The 18770-nt window shown below is 46.9% G+C and overlaps 1 protein-coding gene across 4 annotated transcripts in view; it reads left to right on the forward strand.

The window, feature by feature from the left end:
- Positions 1–18770, forward strand: part of MACF1 (microtubule actin crosslinking factor 1) — a 513108-nt gene that overhangs the window by 111649 nt on the left and 382689 nt on the right. For all 4 annotated transcript variants that reach the window (XM_029570961.1, XM_029570962.1, XM_029570959.1 and 1 more), the window contains 5 exons: positions 189–284; positions 681–806; positions 3905–4057; positions 5144–5298; positions 5574–5700. In XM_029570961.1, coding sequence (XP_029426821.1) covers positions 189–284; positions 681–806; positions 3905–4057; positions 5144–5298; positions 5574–5700 — 657 coding nt within the window. The remainder of the gene's footprint in view (positions 1–188; positions 285–680; positions 807–3904; positions 4058–5143; positions 5299–5573; positions 5701–18770) is intronic.

The following is an 18770-nucleotide window of genomic DNA, read 5'->3' on the forward strand; positions in this document are numbered from 1 at the left end:
TTATTTTTGCTTGCCAGCAGTTAGGACGTGTTTTCTCTGCTGTTTTTGCACCACTTTCCCAGATGGCGTAGTTGATGGCCAAGTCAGTGCATGGAGGCTACTGGAATCCTAGATGCCACCATTACTGATTGGCAGCAGAGAGTTGCGAGAGACTGCTGCATGTGTTGATGGTTGTCTCTGCTCTACAGGCTTATAGTGCTGCTGTGCAGTCCCAGTGGCAGTGGATCAAGCAGCTGTGCCTATGTGTAGAACAACATTTGAAGGAGAACTCTGCTTATTTCCAGGTACGGCTCCCCCATGCATCTTCTCTGCATTCTGTCTAGCATGGTGAGCTTTCCTCTCAGAGATGGAGGGGCTTTTCTATCAAACATGAACGTCCACATTCAACCTTGGCAGGTTACCCTTGCAAGCCTCCCTCTAGCACATCTTTCCTTGGAGAGCTCGCTCTTTCTTGGTTGAAGCAATGCCGCTTGCTCGCTGAGTTGTGATTGCTGATTAAACAGCACTGAGGTAGCACAGAAAATGTCTTCATGCACGGCTCTCTCAGGACCACGAGCAGTGTAAATGCAGCTATGTCTGAGTGGGAGCAAGCAAGCAAGGAGTGTTTGCATATGAATATGGGATGAAATTGAATCACAGTGTGCTGTGTTTTCAATGTTGCCTCCTGCTTCTTCTCACAGTTTGTGAATGATGTGCGTGAGTCAGAGACGTACCTACACAATCTCCAGGACTCAGTCAAGAGGAAGTATTCATGTGATAAGAGCAGCAGTGTGGCGCAGCTCGAGGACGTTCTTCAGGATTCCATGGTGGGTCTGCAAGAGAAACCACAATCGTGAAAAATTGACCTTTCTTTTTCTCATCTGTGTAGAAGTTTTAATTAAACATTGGATTATTTCCGTAATGCTTTCTTATTTGTGAGCTGAGGATTCTTGGGTGGGTATCTTTTTGGATAGTTTTGTGCCGTCTTCTTCATACACTGCAGAATTTTACAGACATTCAGATGCCTTAAAGATATAAATAATGCACCCATACAAACCTATTTCAGTGGAAAGAAAGCGGTAACAATATGAAGATAGACTAAGGAGTGACATTAGAAAATATTTCTTGATGGAAAGGATGCTAGATGCATGAAACGGGCTCCCTGGGGAGGTAATGAAGGCAAAAGCAATCTCTGAATTGGAGAAAGCCAGGGAGAGGCAGGACCTGAGATTACACGGGAAGGAGAATGGGTGACTAGATGGGCCTGTTGGTCTTTATCTGCTGCTATGATCTGTCTTTGTGTTTATTATCCAGGATTTTACTGCCCAGAACAGGCTGCATTAATCGTGGTTAACCACAGGTCCATTGGGTCCAGCAGCCCATTTCAGACTGTTGTCAATCCAGGTCACAAGTACCCAGCAGGATTCGAAAGAATAGATCCAATCCTTGCTCACAAGCAGGGATCAGCAGTAGCTTTCCCAAGTCTACATTGCTAATAATGATTTATGTGCTTTTTCTCCTGGAACGTATCTAAAACCTTTTCAAACCCAGCTATGCTAGCTGCTTTCATTACCTCCTCTGGCGATAAATTCCATAATTTAATTGTGCAGTGAGAGAAAAAATACTTTCTACGATTTGTTTTAAATGTGCTACTATTTTAGCTTTTTTTTTTTTTTGAGTGAGAGGATAAATAACCATTCACTGTATACTCATTTCATCCTATTCAAGATTTTATAGACCTCTATCATATCCCCTCTATCATCTCTTCTCCAGGCTGTAGAACCCTAACCTCTTCAGCCTTTCTTCATAGGAGGAGCTGTTCCCTGTACCTACCCAGATCAGTCCAGACTTCTGGGTTTATTCATTCCTGCCAGCAGATGGAGACAGAGTCTCACTGACACTGCTTGATAAGCCCTGGTGCCAATTGCAGTTCCCCAGTATTTTTCTCTGTCTCCAGCAGATGGTGGCTGGTGCATAAACCTGAAGTCTTCGGTTACTTTTCTTTTTTTCCTCTTTTGGTGAGCCTCCCAGGGATTGGGTCCCGAGGGGACCCTTTCCCTGTTTGGTGGAGGTGGATAAGCTGGAGGTCGGTGACCTTTTTGTATGCTTGATTCTTCTTGATGTAAATCTGGTGGTCCAGATCCCTCCCCTCCATGAGGCTGTCCAGGTGGCTTTCAGCTCCTTTAGGGACTTTTCCCAGAGCTGGACAGCTCCCTTCAGCCTTAGGCGAGGAGTGCCCCTGCTGTGAGAAGCAGCTGAGTGCTAAGGCTCTGGGGCTCCCCCCATCCCCTCTTTTCTCTGGACTCTTTGCCGTTTTGTTTTTTCTCTTTCTCTGTTGCGAGGAGGGTTTTCTTCTCCTGCCTTGGGGGAGTGGTTCGCTGCTCGGCTTGCGGTGCGGTCCCGGGTGTCTCAGCCGTGCCGGCCTTTGCTCTGTGTGCGTCTCGGGGGGGGGGGGGAGGGCTCTCCCTCCTTCCGATGGTTGCTAAGCATCGGGAGCAGCAGCCATTTTGGATACGGATTCGCACGTGCCACCATGTTGGGAGGGGGATCTCCCCCCGTGGCTCTCCTCTGTCCACCCGTGTCCCCTAGAGAGGCAGGGGGCAGTGGGGTCTAGTAGACAAGAGGTGCTAGCTCCGGGGCCTGTGGGGGATCAGGCCTCTTCCTTGCCTGCAGCTTCTTGCCCTTCTTCCCCCGATTTTATACTTCTGCTTCACCAGGGTTATCTGGCTCAGCAGGAGGGTAGGGGATGCCCGCAGATTAGTCTGGCATCTCGTGGCCTTCGGATTCTGTAGCAGGGACTCGAGACCCTGGGGGGTTCAGCTTTTGTGGGATAGCTTCCGTCCCTCTAAAGTTTGCAGTTGTGATGTTTAGACACAAGGCGTGCCTTTTTGCAGCAGCTTACAATTGTCAGATCATCTTTTTGTGTTATGGAGTAGTGCAAAAAAGGGGTCATAAATTTTCAAAAGCCACAGTTGCGCGGTGGTTGAAAGAAGCTGCATCTGTCGGGTCACCCTGTCCTGGAGGGGTTAAGGGCTCATTCTACCTGGGCCGAGTTTCAGCAAGTTTTGCCTCGAGATTTGCAGGGCGGCTGATTGGAAGTCGTTGCACACTTTTTTGCCAGACATTACCGGTTGGATGTTCAGGCTCAGGATCCCATGGGCTTTGGTGAACGTGTACTTCGAGTGGGACTCTCACGGCCCCACCCCGTTGAGGGAAGCTTTGGTTCATCCCACGAGTTTGGACTGATCTGGGTGCGTACAGGGAAGGAAAATTGGTTCTTACCTGCTAATTTTCGTTCCTGTAGTACCACGGATCAGACCAGACTCCCACCCATTGGAGGACAGGGAGAACTGGAGAGTCCGCTCGATCTCTTGTGATTAACCTGAAGAATGGGACATTCTTCAGGTTAGTCCTATGTGGTTTGGTTTTGTTTTGTTTTGAGTGAGCAAGATTATTTAGTAAAGGTTTACACCTCCCACTGCTTGTTCAGGGGATATTAATTGTATTGGTTTTTCTTCCTATATTGGCTTGGGTACATATCAGTATTGAAGGACTGCAGGTGGTGCCTCATGTTATGTGGCAGTCTCAGTAAAACTTTCTCTGTCTCCGCCTGCTGGAGGGGGAGGCAAAACCTGGGAGCTGGACTGATCTCTGGTACTACAGGAGCAAAAATTAGCAGGTAAGAACCAATTTTCCTTTCTGCTCTGCACCCGTTGTTAGGAAGTGGGGCTCTCCTGTGGATGCAGAGCATATGCTTATATTAAGTCCCATGATGATCATGTGTTTAGTGTGTCACGCATGTGAGCGTCATCTCTCAGACGTGTCCTGATAGTAAAAAGATCATGGAAGCCACTCTGAAATAGATACCAGCATGGCATCTGGTATGGATACGTATTCTGACTTCTTTCATTTCATTTCCTTTTAGGATGAAAAGGAGCAGCTCATTCAATGCAAGAGTTCACTTGCCAGTCTTGTTGGCAGGTCAAAGGCCATTATCCAACTAAAACCAAGAAATGCAGACTATGTCCTGAATGGCACCATGCCCATCAAAGCTATATGTGACTATCGTCAGATAGAGGTAGGGTTATGTCCAGCAAAGCATACTGAGTTCAGGACAGTTTATGTGGAATGACGCTGGAGCAGTGGGTCAATGGTTTGGGGAGAATGTAGGCTAATGTGTCATTGGGGAGATTGGCTTGGCAGTAGTGTGTACGGTAACAGCATTGGGAAAGTGGCTCAGCATTAGCGTATAGAGTAACAGGATGATGGGACAGTGACTCTGAAGTGGGGTCATAGGGGCAGTGGCTTGGCAGTAGTGTGTAGGGTAACAGCATTGGGAAAGTGGCTCAGCATTAGCGTATAGAGTAACAGGATGATGGGACAGTGACTCTGAAGTGGGGTCATAGGGGCAGTGGCTTGGCAGTAGTGTGTAGGGTAACAGCATTGGGAAAGTGGCTCAGCATTAGCGTATAGAGTAACAGGATGATGGGACAGTGACTCTGAAGTGGGGTCATAGGGGCAGTGGCTTGGCAGTAGTGTGTAGGGTAACAGCATTGGGAAAGTGGCTCAGCATTAGCGTATAGAGTAACAGGATGATGGGACAGTGACTCTGAAGTGGGGTCATAGGGGCAGTGGCTTGGCAGTAGTGTGTAGGGTAACAGCATTGGGAAAGTGGCTCAGCATTAGCGTATAGAGTAACAGGATGATGGGACAGTGACTCTGAAGTGGGGTCATAGGGGCAGTGGCTTGGCAGTAGTGTGTAGGGTAACAGCATTGGGAAAGTGGCTCAGCATTAGCGTATAGAGTAACAGGATGATGGGACAGTGACTCTGAAGTGGGGTCATAGGGGCAGTGGCTTGGCAGTAGTGTGTAGGGTAACAGCATTGGGAAAGTGGCTCAGCATTAGCGTATAGAGTAACAGGATGATGGGACAGTGACTCTGAAGTGGGGTAATAGGGGCAGTGGCTTGGGGTGGTGGGCGAGTGGTTCGGTAGAAGATGTAGACTAATGTTGGGGCAATGGGACCGTGGAGATGAGCAGTTGTGCAGATGGACAGTCTTTTTCTGCTTCTATAAAGCATGTCAAGTAATTGCATATTTAGTGCTCCTAGTGCTGAAAACTAAGTGAAACTGCTAGATTGAGATTAATTTCTCTTTTCTGATAGATCACGCTCTGTAAGAATGAGGAGTGTGTACTGGAAGATAATTCCCAAAGGACAAAGTGGAAGGTGATCAGCCCATCAGGAAATGAGGCAATGGTGCCATCTGTGTGCTTCCTGATTCCTGCACCTAACCAGGAAGCAATTGACATGGCCAACAGGTACCTTCCATTCCTCTTCTCTTCATATGGATCCTCAGGAGACGCCTCCAGACAGCCTCCTGCCTAGCTGACACTGTGCTATCTCGTCACTGACCTGATGAAGGGAGCAGTCCCAGACATATTGAGAGAGTCTGTTAGAAAGGTGTCCCCTACAGCTTGTTTGACCCTGAAGCTGGGCTGTAGGAATAACAGTGGTGGTATAATTATTTGGCACAGCAGTTTGAAATTTTAAATATTTTTCTTCTGCTCCTTTTCTGACATTTTCCTGTTTTTAGGGTTGAGCAGTTGTACCAGAAGGTGATGTCTCTGTGGCACCAGCTCCATGTGAATACTAAAAGCCTCATTTCTTGGAACTATCTACAAAAGGATATCCTACTGGTGCAAGGGTGGAGCATGGAAAAGGTACAGTGTCTGCTTCACCTTTCAGAAAGGCAAATAATGCATGAGTGCAAAAGCTCCAACTCCAATCCTAAACTTGAAGCTGACTGAAAATAACTTTTTTCCACTTGTCTTATTTCATGCAGATTGATAGTTTAAAATAAATGATTTATCATATTGCAGAAGTGAAAGCCCGGTTTCTGTAAAGGGTAGTCGTGTCTCTCTGGTCTGTTGGAACTCAGTAAGCAGAGGGATAAGAGGGATCCAGGTGGTGTAATATACTTCAGTTTTGAAAACTCAGCTAAAGCTTTTAATGAACCAAAGTTGTCATGCGATCAGAGGAAAAATCCTTTCCTGTTCATACCCAGATCAGTTCCGTGGGTGAGGGCACACATGCGACCACTTCAGTGCTCCCTGCTGTCACCTTGGAACCCGCTGTCTCAAGACTATTCGATTCACCTCCTCCTACCGATGGAAGTGTGTTCTCTGCTCCAGTGGTGGCTGCAGGAAGCTCACCTGGGCAAGGGTGTAACCTGTCCCCACCGAACTGGCTGATCCTTACGACACACACGAGCCACTGGGGCTGGGGAGCTCACTGTCAGGAACTGACGGCCCAAGGGCATTGGACCAAGGAAGAGGCACACTGGAACATAAACTGCCTGGAAGGCTGACAGTCAAATTGGCATGTCTGCATACTCCAGGGTCAGGCGGCCGCATAATGTCGGTCAATGCAACAGTGCTACATCGGCCGCCAGGGGGAACCAAGAGTCAGCAAGTGTCACAGGAGATAGATCTCCTTATGGAAAGAGATGATTTCGACCTCCCACACTGCAGGAAAAGACGACGTCAGAGCAGACTTTCTAAGCAGAGAAACTCTGGATCCAGGAGAATGGGCGTTGTTGGCCAAAGCTTTTCAGCTGGTGGTAGATCGCTGGGGCCTCCTGTCCATCGACCTGCTGGCCGCATCTCACAATGTGAAGGTTCCCTAATACTTCAGTTGCAGAAGAGATCAATGGTCCCTGGGGATCGATGCTCTCGTTCAGAGCTGGCCAGAAGAGGACTTACTATATACCTCCCCTCCGTGGCCCCTGCTGTGCAAGGTCATTCGCAGGATCGAGCACCACAGGGGATTAGTCCTACTAGTAGCTCCAGATTGGCCCAGGCATCCATAGTATGTGGACATGCGGAGACTCCTTGTGGAAGAGACCCCCTGTGCCTTCCTCTGCATGGGGACCTGCTTTAGCAAGGACCAGTCCTTCAAGAGGATCCGACTCAATTCTGTCTTACGGTGTGGCCCTTGAGAGGGCTCGCCTGATGAAGCGTGGATATTTGGCGGCAGTAATTACCACCTTGCTCCATGCGCAGAAGTTTTCTACGTCCTTAACGTATGTACGGGTCTGGAGAGTATTTGAGGCCTGGTGCGAGGAATGCTCCCCTCCGGTCAAAATCCCACTGGTTCTGGAATTTTTACTGGATGGCTTGAATAAAGGATTGACCCTTAATTCCTTGAAGGTCCAGGTAGTAGCTCTTTCCTGTTTCAGGGGTGAGGTGAACGGAACCACGCCAGTTGGCTCATCCGGACATGGCCCGTTTTCTGAAAGGGGTATCTTTACCTTGTATTGGAGTTTTTGGCAGGACCCTCCTTTCGGCCGCTGCGCAGTCCTTCCTTGCGCTTGTTAATTCTGAAAACTGTGTTCCTGGTGGTGATATGCTCAGTTTGTCGCATCTCTGAACTTCAAGGATTGTCGTGTCTGGAACAGTTTCTTTGGATGACTCCAGGAGCGTTACAACTTTGTACTGTTCTATCCTTCTTGCCCAAGGTAGTCTCAGAGTTTCATTTGAATCAGTCCGTTTCATTGTCATTCCTAGATAAGCACAAGGACATGGAAGAATACTGCCTCTTCCACCATTTAAACATCAGTAGGCTTTTGGTGCGGCATCTGGAAGTGTCTTAACTGGTCCACAAGCCAGACCGCTTGTTTGTTCTTCATGATGGAAGGAGGTGGGGTGAACCAGCTTTGCGGGCTACCATAGCTCGCTGGATCAAGGAAGTGGTCACGGGAGCCTATGTAGAGGTAGGGAAACCATTACCCTTTCAGGTTAAAGCTCAGGCAGTCTCCTGGGCAGTGGCTAGACTATTGTCTCCCGTCAATATCTGCCGAGGGTGACTTGGTGGTCCTTACACACCTTCTCCACGTTCTATCGCCTGGACATTCAGGCCTGAGAGGTCGCAGCCTTTGCAAGATTCAGCATTTGAGTACAGTTCTGGTTGTCCGTTTTTAGTCAAATTGGTTTTAATCAAGTTTTTCAATAGTATGAACAATGGCTTTTGAAGAGAATACTGGAAGGCTGAGTTCACTGCAGGGGTTTATCTAGGGTGACATCAGCTTTGAAACCTGATTCTGGATAGAGGTAAGATGGCGGCATAGACTGAGGACGTGGTCTGTGTTACTCCTTGCTTTTCCTGATTGAGAAGAGTTTCTGTAACAAATGCCTCCAAAGAGGGAAGGGTAAGGTGAGGGTTTATCCTTCCCTACCTTTACCCTCGCCAATTCAGCAAGAAATAATTCTGTACATGACCTCACCTGCACAAAAACTTCCAGGAATCGAGGATCCTGATGCACCGGGCAGCTTGAGTCGGGAGAGGAGGCTTCACTGAGTCCCAATCATAGCCTGCCACTCGCGCAGAGAATGAGCGATGGGAGCGCAGAGATCATCATTTCTGGTCCAGAGGTGGGGGCTTTGCAGGCCCGCGAAGAGGGACTGGAAACGGAGGCAGCTGGCCCGAGACCAGAGGTGGAGAGTGGTGAACTGGCTTCAGTAAACCCCAGGTGTGGGGGTGAGGAACAGGCTGCCGGTGGTGAGTCCCTGGGAATCCTAGCATGATCTGCAGTGGTCACACTAGATACGCTATGGGATTTAATGGCTGGAATGGCGAGCAACATTAAGGGCTTAAACGAAAAACTGGATTTTATAAGTGGTAAAAATCAGCAAGATATCCTTCAAGTTCAGAAACAAAGAATTCTGTGGACGGAGTTAAAATACTTGAAGAAAAAGAATCAGGAGTTTAATGCTGCTGTGGTTAAAGACAGAGAACTTTTATCTGGACAGATAGAGACTCTCGAAAATAATGCTAAGCGTTTGAATTTACGTTTCCTTAACTTCTCCAGAGTGGTTGGGGAAGTACCTTTAGAAACTTTTAAGAAGTTTCTTTTAGAAATGCTAGGCTTTATCGAAGTTGAACTACCAGTGATTAATTCATGTTGTTTTTTTACCAAAATCAAAAAATGCAAATTTAAATAGATCTGAAATGCCTTTTCAGGGAGATCTTACGAATTTTCTTTACTGGTAACTTTTTCTAGTCCTCTGGACTTAGTCATGAAAAAATATTCCAGCAAGTACCCTATCACATTTTTTTGGTAAACCTGTTAAGATCTTCCCCGATCTAGCTTTAACCACACAGAACCGACGAAAGAGATTTGTAGCCCTTCGTCAGGAAGTAATATCATTGGATTTCTCTCTTGTTTACCGTTTTCCGTGTAGGTGTTTGATAAGAAAACAGGAGGATCTCTTTATTTTTTTCATACCTGAACAATTAGAGTTTTGTGGAACAAATGAAACGAGCCTCTTCTTCCCCAGCATCTAGTTAAGAATTAAAGAATTGTGCAGGTGTTCTATGTTAAGTCTCCTTCATATTAAAATATGTAATGGATATGTATCTCCCTAAAAATTTGTCTCATCTCGAAATTACTATATTATTGACTGTATAATTATAGTGGTAATGACATAATGATGTGATCAGTGTTCATTTGTTTGTGTTTAGTAGTATTAATATTGCTAAAATGTCAAGGCCATGTATTACTGTTACAAACTGATGTTTGTTTGTATATGAAAACGATAAATAATTAAAAAAAAAAGAAAAGAAAAGAAACCTGATTCTGTCTCCATCTGCTGGCAGGGGAGCATATAACCTATTGTTCCCTGTACGTATCCAGATCAGTCCAGACCATGGGTTATTGCCTCCCTTCCAGCAGATGGAGACAGAGAGAAACTTTCAGGGTGCCCTCGGATAACCAGTCGCACCCCCTGCATCCCTTCAGTATTCTCCTGTCTCCAGCAGATGAAAGAAGGTAGAACCTGCGGTCCCGCTTTAACAACCATTTAAATTTGGGGGTTGGAATTTTTGGGGAAGGGTTTGGATCCCTATTTTTTCCCTCATATTTCGTTATAGTAAATTCTTTTTTTTTTTTATATAACAACAAATAGAAATTTGTAAGGTTCTTTGAGGGAAGTTTTGTTTCCCTACCTTTCTCTTTCTGGTCTATTGGGCCATATTATTAACTCTGTGAAAGTCCCGGAGAGGAAGAAAGTTTGCAGCTTCTCCTGTTGTTAAGTTCAGGTAGGTGTTGCTCGCAGGGGTGTAAGCTGGTGGTCAAGCCTCTCTCCCTGCATTGCAACTGGCTGTCCGGAGAAGTTTTTGCCTCTGGGCAGTACTGGCTGAGGCGCGGCTTTCCTCAGCCAGTCCCTGTCTGTTGCTATACAGGCAGTTGCGGCTAGTGTTTGGGAGCAGAGGATAGTTCGTCTTGCCTGCTCCAGCCAGGTTTCGGGGGGAGTGCGATTGCGAGCCCGCCTCGTTGCTCGATCCCATGCTGCGCTCTGTGCGATGCTCTGCCTGCGGGGAGCCCGGGACAAGGCTCTTCCGCGAAGGGATTTGCTCTTGGTGCCTCCCTGGTGGGGAGGGCTGCTCGAGGGCGGCAGGCCTCGCGGACGCATCGTCCGTCAGGGGGGTCGGCCCTGTTCCCGCCAAGTGTGGGAACGGCGGCCATTTTGAATTCGGAAGATGAGACTAGATCGCAGCCAAATGGCAGCCCGCATGGGGATTCGTTTCCTGCTCCCCCCGTATTAACTCCGGAGGACCTCCCCGCGCGCGCGCGGGGGGGGGGGGGGGGGGGGGGGGCGGGCGGCGGCAGTTCCGGGGCCCATTCCGGCTGCGCCTCCCTCGGGACCCCCTCCCCCACCAGCTTTTACTACGGATTTCGTGCTTCTTATGCGCAAGGTATATTTAGCACGCATGAGTCACCAGGATACCTCTCCTCTGGCTCCCCCTCCTCCTAAGGTGAGTCAGGTGGATATTGGAGCCCCTCAGGGGACTTCCCGGGTCCGGGTAGTATCCCACTCTGGCCCACAGGAGTTCTCCGCGGCGGATCCAGATCAGGATCAAGAGGATACCGCTTCAAACGCGCAGCGGGAAGGGGATGATCCCCGAGTTTTGCACCTCTTTCAGAGGGAGGAGCTGGAGCACCTTATCCCTCATGTCCTTTCCAAGTTGGATATCAAGGCGCCTCCGGATCCTTCGGGAGACAGTTCCGGAGCTTGTAAGGGAGATTCAGTACTAGCGGGGTTGCGTCCACCAGCAAAGACCTTTCCTCTTCATGAAGTGTCAGCTATGAACACCAAGTAATAAGTTATTAGTAATGATTTTCAAGTAACCGGACTTGAGACGCTAATTCTAGATAATTGGGCTCGCTGAACTGTTAAGAGTGTTCCATTTATTTATTTTGAGTTTGTCTGTTTATCATTTTAGTCATGAATGTACCCTTTTAGAGTTTTATATGATTTTATTTGCTTTTATCTTTCTCTTTAACAGCGAATTTATTTCATACTTTTAATAGTTAGCCGTTACTATTTTATGATATATTGTATTTCATATCTGTGTTCGATCTTTGTAAACCGTTGTGAAGGCATGTCTGATGTAACGGAATATAAATGATAATAAACTAAACTAAGGCTCCTACAACTGTTATCCAAGGAATGGGACGCCCCTGAGTCCGGTCTATGAGTTGGGAGAGCCATGGACAAGCTCTGTCTTCTCCCGGAGGATGTCCTGGAGCTTCTTAAAGTACCAAAGGTGGATTCTTCAGTGATGGCGGTCACAAAAAGGACCACCATACCAGTCACTGGTGGAGCCGCCTTAAAAGACCTTCAGGACCGCAAGTTGGAAGTCTACCTCAAGCGGGTCTTTGAGGTGTCCGCCTTGGGAGTCCGGGCCGCAGTGTGCAGTTCCCTCATGCAGAGGGCAGGTTTGAGATGGGTCCAACAGCTGCTTGGTGCTCAGGACCTCCCACCAGATGAAGCCCAACAAGCGGAGCGCCTTGAGGCGGTGATAGCCTATGGAGCAGACGCGCTGTACGATCTCTTGAGAGTCCTGGCTTGATCAATGGTCTCCGTAGTCTCGGCTCGGCACCTACTGTGGCTTCGGAATTGGTCAGCAGATTCTTCTTCCAAGTCTAGATTGGGTTCTCCTTCCCTTTAAAGGAAAGTTTGTTTGGTGTGGATTTGGACCAGATCATCAAGTCCCTGGGAGAGAATAAGGTGCATAAACTCCCTGAGGATCGACCACGGAATTCCCGATCTTTCAACACTTCAAGAAATCGATTTCGTGGGCAGAGGCGTTTTTGACAATAATAACATGCCATTCTGGGTCAGACCAAGGGTCCATCAAGCCCAGCATCCTGTTTTCAACAGTGGCTAATCCAGGCCATAAGAACCTGGCAAGTACCCAAAAACTAAGTCTATTCCATGTTACCGTTGCTGGTAATAGCGGTGGTTATTATCCAAGTCAACTTAATTAATAGCAGGTAATGGACTTCTCATCCAAGAACTTATCCAATCCTTTTTTAAACACAGCTATACTAACTGCATTAACCACATCCTCTGGCAACAAATTCCAGAGTTTAATTGTGCGTTGAGTGAAAAAGAACTTTCTCCGATTAGTTTTAAATGTGCCACATGCTAACTTCATGGAGTGCCCCCTAGACTTTCTATTATCCGAAAAAGTAAAAAAACGATTCACATCTACCCGTTCTAGACCTCTCATGATTTTAAACACCTCTATCATATCCCCCCTCAGCCGTCTCTTCTCCAAGCTGAAAAGTCCTAACCTCTTTAGTCTTTCCTCATAGGGGAACTGTTCCATTCCCTTTATCATTTTGGTAGCCCTTCTCTGTACCTTCTCTATCGCAATTATATCTTTTTTGAGATGCGGTGACCAGAATTGTACACAATATTCAAGGTGCAGTCTCACCATGGAGCGATACAGAGGCATTATGACATTTTCCGTTTTATTCACCATTCCCTTTCTAATAATTCCCAACATTGTTTGCTTTTTTGACTGCCGCAGCACACTGAACCGACGATTTCAATGTGTTATCCACTATGACGCCTAGATCTCTTTCTTGGGTAGTAGCACCTAATATGGAACCTAACATTGTGTAACTATAACATAGGTTATTTTTCCCTATATGCATCACCTTGCACTTGTCCACATTAAATTTCATCTGCCATTTAGATGCCCAATTTTCCAGCCTCACAAGGTCTTCCTGCAATTTATCACAATCTGCTTGTGATTTAACTACTCTGAACAATTTTGTATCATCTGCAAATTTGATAACCTCACTCGTATTTCTTTCCAGATCATTTATAAATATATTGAAACGTACAGGTCCCAATACAGATCCCTGAGGCACTCTGCTGCCCACTCCCTTCCACTGAGAAAATTGTCCATTTAATCCTACTCTCTGTTTCCTGTCTTTTAGCCAGTTTGTAATCCACGAAAGGACATCACCACCTATCCCATGACTTTTTACTTTTCCTAGAAGCCTCTCATGAGGAACTTTGTCAAATGCCTTCTGAAAATCCAAATACACTACATCTACCGGGTCACCTTTATCCACATATTTATTAACTCCTTCAAAAAAAGTGATGCAGATTTGTGAGGCAAGACTTGCCTTGGGTAAAGCCATGTTGACTTTGTTCCATTAAACCATGTCTTTCTATATGTTCTGTGATTTTGATGTTTAGAATACTTTCCACTATTTTTCCTGGCACTGAAGTCAGGCTTAACCGGTCTGTAACTTCCCAGATCTCCTCTGGAGCCCTTTTTAAATATGGGGGTTACATTAGCTATCCTCCAGTCTTCAGGTACAATGGATGATTTTAATGATAGGTTACAAATTTTTACTAATAGGTCTGAAATTTCATTTTTTAGTTCCTTCAGAACTCTGGGGTGTATACCATCCGGTCCAGGTGATTTACTACTCTTCAGTTTGTCAATCAGGTCTACCACATCTTCTAGGTTCACCGTGATTTGGTTCAGTCCATCTGAATTATTACCCATGAAAACCTTCTCCAGTACGGGTACCTCCCCAACATCCTCTTCAGTAAACACCAAAGCAAAGAAATCATTTAATCTTTCCGCGATGGCCTTATCTTTTCTAAGTGCCCCTTTAACCCCCCGGTCCAACTGACTCCCTCACAGGCTTTCTGCTTCGGATATATTTAAAAACGTTTTTACTGGGAGTTTTTGCCTCTATGGCCAGATTCTTTTCAAATCAAGACCAGTGTCCCAGAAGCCTTCGTCCTCAAGGTCTCAAGCTTGGTCTCAGTCCTTTCGGGGATGCAGACCATCCCGGGAGGGTTCCTCTCAGAGCCCTGCTTCAAAATCTGCCCAATGAAGGGTCGCCAACCTGCTCCCCGGTTCTCAGGGTGGGGGGACGCCTCTCCCTGTTTTACGAGGAGTGGGTCAAGATCACTTCGGATCAATGGGTCCTGGATATTCTAAAACACGGTTACATTTTAGAATTTGCTCGACCCCCTAAAAGACAGGTTCCTCTTCTCGCCTTGTGAAACACTGCAGAAGCAACAGATTGTGCGTCAGACCCTCGACAGACTCCTCGATCTCGGGGCTATACTACCATTCCTGCCAGAGGAACATGGGTCAGGCCATTTTTCTGTTACTTCGTGGTTCCCAAAAAGGACAATGCTTTCCGTCCGATTCTGGACCTAAAGACTGTCAACAAGGCTCTCCGGGTGCTTCACTTTCGAATGGAAACCCTGCATTCTGTCATAGCGGCAGTTCGCAAAGGGGAATTCCTAGCATCATTGGATCTTACAGAGGCTTATCTCCACATCCCCATCCACCGGGCACATCAGCGGTTCCTTTGATTCAAGATCCTGGGACAGCATTTTCAGTTTCAAGCTCTGCCATTTGGTCTGGCGACCCCTCCCCGGACCTTCACCAAAGTGATGGTGGTGATAGCAGTGGCACTCCGGAGGGAAGGAATCTTGGTCCATCCCTATCTGGACGACTGGCTCATCCGGGCGAAGTCCCGGGACCTCTGTCACCAATCGGTCGACATGGGTGTTAACCCTCCTCAGCTCCCTCAGCTGGGTGGTGAATTTTGCCAAGAGCTGCCGTATCCCCTCACAGACGCTGGATTTCCTGGGGGCACATTTCGATACCCGCCTGGGCTGGGTCTTTCTGCAACAGGATCGGGCACTCAATCTCATGTTCCAAGTACGCCTTTGTGGCCTAACAATTCCCACGGCGTGGGATTATCTGCAGGTCCTGGGTTCAATGGCGTCCTCTATCGACTTAGTACCCTGGGCGTTTGCGCATATGCGCCCGCTACAGAGGGCGTTGCTGTCCAGATGGAAGCCGGTGTCTCAGGAATTTTAAGCCCCCTTGCCTCTGTTGGATTTCGCCTCGAACAGCCTGGAGTGGTGGCTCGACCTCACTCATTTGCTTCAGGGGGTGGACTTGGAGATGCCACAATGGGTGATTAGTGACCACGGATGCCAGCCTTGCTGGATGGGGGGCTGTGTGCCAGTCTGTCAGCCCAGGGGCTATGGACTACAGAGCAGGCGAAATGGCCGATCAATCGCCTAGAAACCAGGGCAGTTCGTCTAGCGTTGAAAAGATTTTTCCCAATGGTGCACAACAGAGCGGTGCGGATCCTGTCCGACAACGCCACCACGGTGGCGTATATCAATCGTCAAGGGGGGACGAGGAGTCGTCACGTCTCTCAGGAGACAGACAAGCTCATGAGCTGGGTGGAGCAGTACCTATCCCGCCTGGCGGCGTCTCACATCACCGGAGTGGACAATGTTCAGGCGGACTTCTTAAGCCGTCAACGCATAGAGCCCGGAGAGTGGGAACTATCAGAAGAAGCAATGACGCTACTTGTCCGCAGATGGGGAGCTCCCCATCTTGATTTAATGGCGACTCAACGCAATGCGAAGGCCCTGCGCTTCTTCAGCCGCAGACGGGAACACGGAGCGGAAGGGGTGGATGCTCTGGTTCTTCCTTGGCCTCCCGATATTCTGCTGTATGTGTTTCCCCCATAGCCCCTAATAGGCAAGGTACTACGACGGGTAGCGGCCCATCGCGGTGTGGTGATCCTGGTAGCGCCGGAGTGGTCACGACGCCCATGGTTTGCAGATCTCATCAATCTCGTTGTGGACGGTCCAGTTCGTCTGGGTCACCTTCAATACCTTCTGCGTCGGGGTCCCATATTTTTCGACCAGGTAGATCGCTTTTGTCTTGTGGCCTGGCTTTTGAGAGGCGACAACTGAGAAGACAAGGTTATCCAGAAGCAGGAATCTCTACCCTCCTTTGGGCCAGAAAAACATCCACCTCACTTATGTCTGGGTGTGGAAAGTTTTTTTGATACCTGGTGTTCTGAGGAGGTGGTTATTCCTTGTCATGCTTTTGTGGCGCAAATCCTATCCTTCCTACAGAAGGGCCTCACACTGGGATTGGCGTATAATTCTCTACGAGTACAAGTTGCGGCCCTCTGGTCCCTTGTCTGACGTCGAGATGGGGCTCCCCTGGCCTCACATTCAGACTTGGTGCGATTCTTGAGAGGGGTGAAGCACCTGAGACCGCCCGTTCGAAGTCTGTGTCCTTCATGGAATCTCTATTTAGTTCTTCGAGCTCTGTGTGGCCCTCCTTTTGAGCCCATGCGGGTGGCTACCCTCAAGGATTTAACCTTAAAGATGGTTTTTCTCGTGGCTATCTCTTCAACCTGCAGGATCTCAGAACTCCAAGCTCTATACTGCAGAGAGCCGTACCTCCGTTTCACGGATTCAGGGGTGACTTTGTCCACGGTGCCATCTTTTCTCCCGAAAGTGGTGTCAGCTTTCCATCTTAATCAGTTGGTGGAGTTGCCAGCTTCCCGGAGGCCGAGTCCAGGGAGCTCCGTCGACTTGATGTTAAACACATTATTCTACGTTACCTAGAGGTCACCAATGACTTCCGTTTGTCAGACCATCTGTTTGTTCTTTGGAGTGGTCCTAAACGAGGAAGCCAGGCCTTGAAGACAACTATCGCTCGTTGGGTAAAAGAAGCAATATTGTCGGCATACATTGGCGCTGGCAAGTGTCCTCCGGTTGGAGTGAAAGCACACTCACTTCGTTCACAAGTGACTTCCTGGGCGGAAAGCCAAGTGGTATCGTCTCAGGAGATATGCAGAGCAACAACGTGGAAATCTTTACACACGTTTGCGCGTCATTATCGTTTGAATTTGTAACCTCCCGGTCTGGGCTCATTTGGCAACCAAGTTATTCGAGCAGGGCTATCCGGGGCCCGCCCTGTTTAGGAAAGCTTTGGTACGTCCCATGGTCTGGACTGATCCGGGTATGTACAGGGAAAAGAAAAGTATTCCTTACCTGCTAATTTTCGTTCCTGTAGTATTCCAGATCAGTCCAGACGCCCACCCAGGGTTCTCCGGTCCGGCATGGAAAATATGGTTAGCCAGCTCGAAGTTGCAACGCTGAATATGCGAAGTTTCTCGATTCTTCGGGTTACTTTGTCTACAAGCAATTTCAATTCTGTATAAAGTTACTCTGCAATTTTGAAATCTGTTTTGATCCATTCATCAGTTGTTCTTGCTTTGTTATTCTTAATACTGAAGGGATGCAGGGGGTGCGACTGGTTATCAGAGGGCACCCTGGAAGTTTTTCTCTGTCTCCATCTGCTAGAAGGGAGGCATAACCCACTGTCTGGACTGATCCGGAATACTACAGGAACGAAAATTAGCAGGTAAAGAATAATTTTCTTATCCTGAGTCCATCTGTCTACACTAAGGGAAACGAAATTATCAGTTAAGTAATTTCTCCAATAAACCACATCTACTGGCTCACCTTTATCCACCTTTAACCCCTTCAAAAAAATGAAGCAGATTTGTAAAAATTGAGAAACCTACACTAATCATTAAAACCAAGAGAACACCCAAATCCAAAATTAAGATGCTAATCTAGAACAAAATGATCACCAGCATTATTTTCTTTGTAATGTGTTATCAGCAAACAGAAATGTCTTAGGAGACCGTGGGAGTAAGAGTTTTAGCTTTGCTAGATGTAGAGGCAGGGTGGATTATTACAAACCTTGGTGGGAAGATATGGAAGGTGAGAAGGCTCGTTTTCCGAGCAAGCTTGGGATTGGTGTGGAGGGCAGTGGTAGGAAAAAGATTGAAAGTACAAGACTCTGATGGGGGGGGAGATCTATAAACAAAAGGAAGGAAACAAATCTCCCAAGAAGGAATATTTTATAATCTGAGAGAATAAAATAATTCACAATTACAAAACTTTTTTTTTAATCTTAATCAAAAAGATGTAACCTACTTCAGTCTACATGAAAATATATATCTATCACTGGAACAAGATATAAGGCCATGGGTATGGATAAGTAGCGCATATGAATATGTATAGGAAGAAGATATCCATAGGATATAAATGTGGTGATGTGTTAAAATGCATATTTGTGATGGGATATGATGATTTTTTGTAGTACAATTGTGCATGTTTTTAACTAATGTGGAATATGTCCATTTGTGAGTGGGTAAGTTAATGCACCATTTTATATGATGTAATATATTTTTACATAGGAATTTATTTTATTAGATGAATGAAAAGTAGTTCTAGCGATTACTGTATATATATGTTTTGATGTATATTGTGAAGTAGGTTACATTATTTTGAATAAGGTTAAAAAAAAAAGTTTTGTAATTGTGAATTGAGTTGGGAATTTGCATTCTTATCTACTCAAAAAGACAATTTCAACTGGGCAGATTATCGGCCAACTTATTATTTTTTTTTTAATGTTGGCATTTACTATGTTGCTGCTGTTAGGAATTGAGAAAAGAATCACAAAATAAAAGAAATCCATGTGTACAGAAGCTTGTTCAATTAATGATAGATGCCTTCTGGGAAAGCTGAATTAAGGAGCTGCCAAAGCTCTTTACCTATGCGAAGAT

The sequence above is a fragment of the Rhinatrema bivittatum genome, chromosome 11 (genome assembly GCF_901001135.1).
Source record: "Rhinatrema bivittatum chromosome 11, aRhiBiv1.1, whole genome shotgun sequence".
NCBI lineage: Eukaryota > Metazoa > Chordata > Amphibia > Gymnophiona > Rhinatrematidae > Rhinatrema > Rhinatrema bivittatum.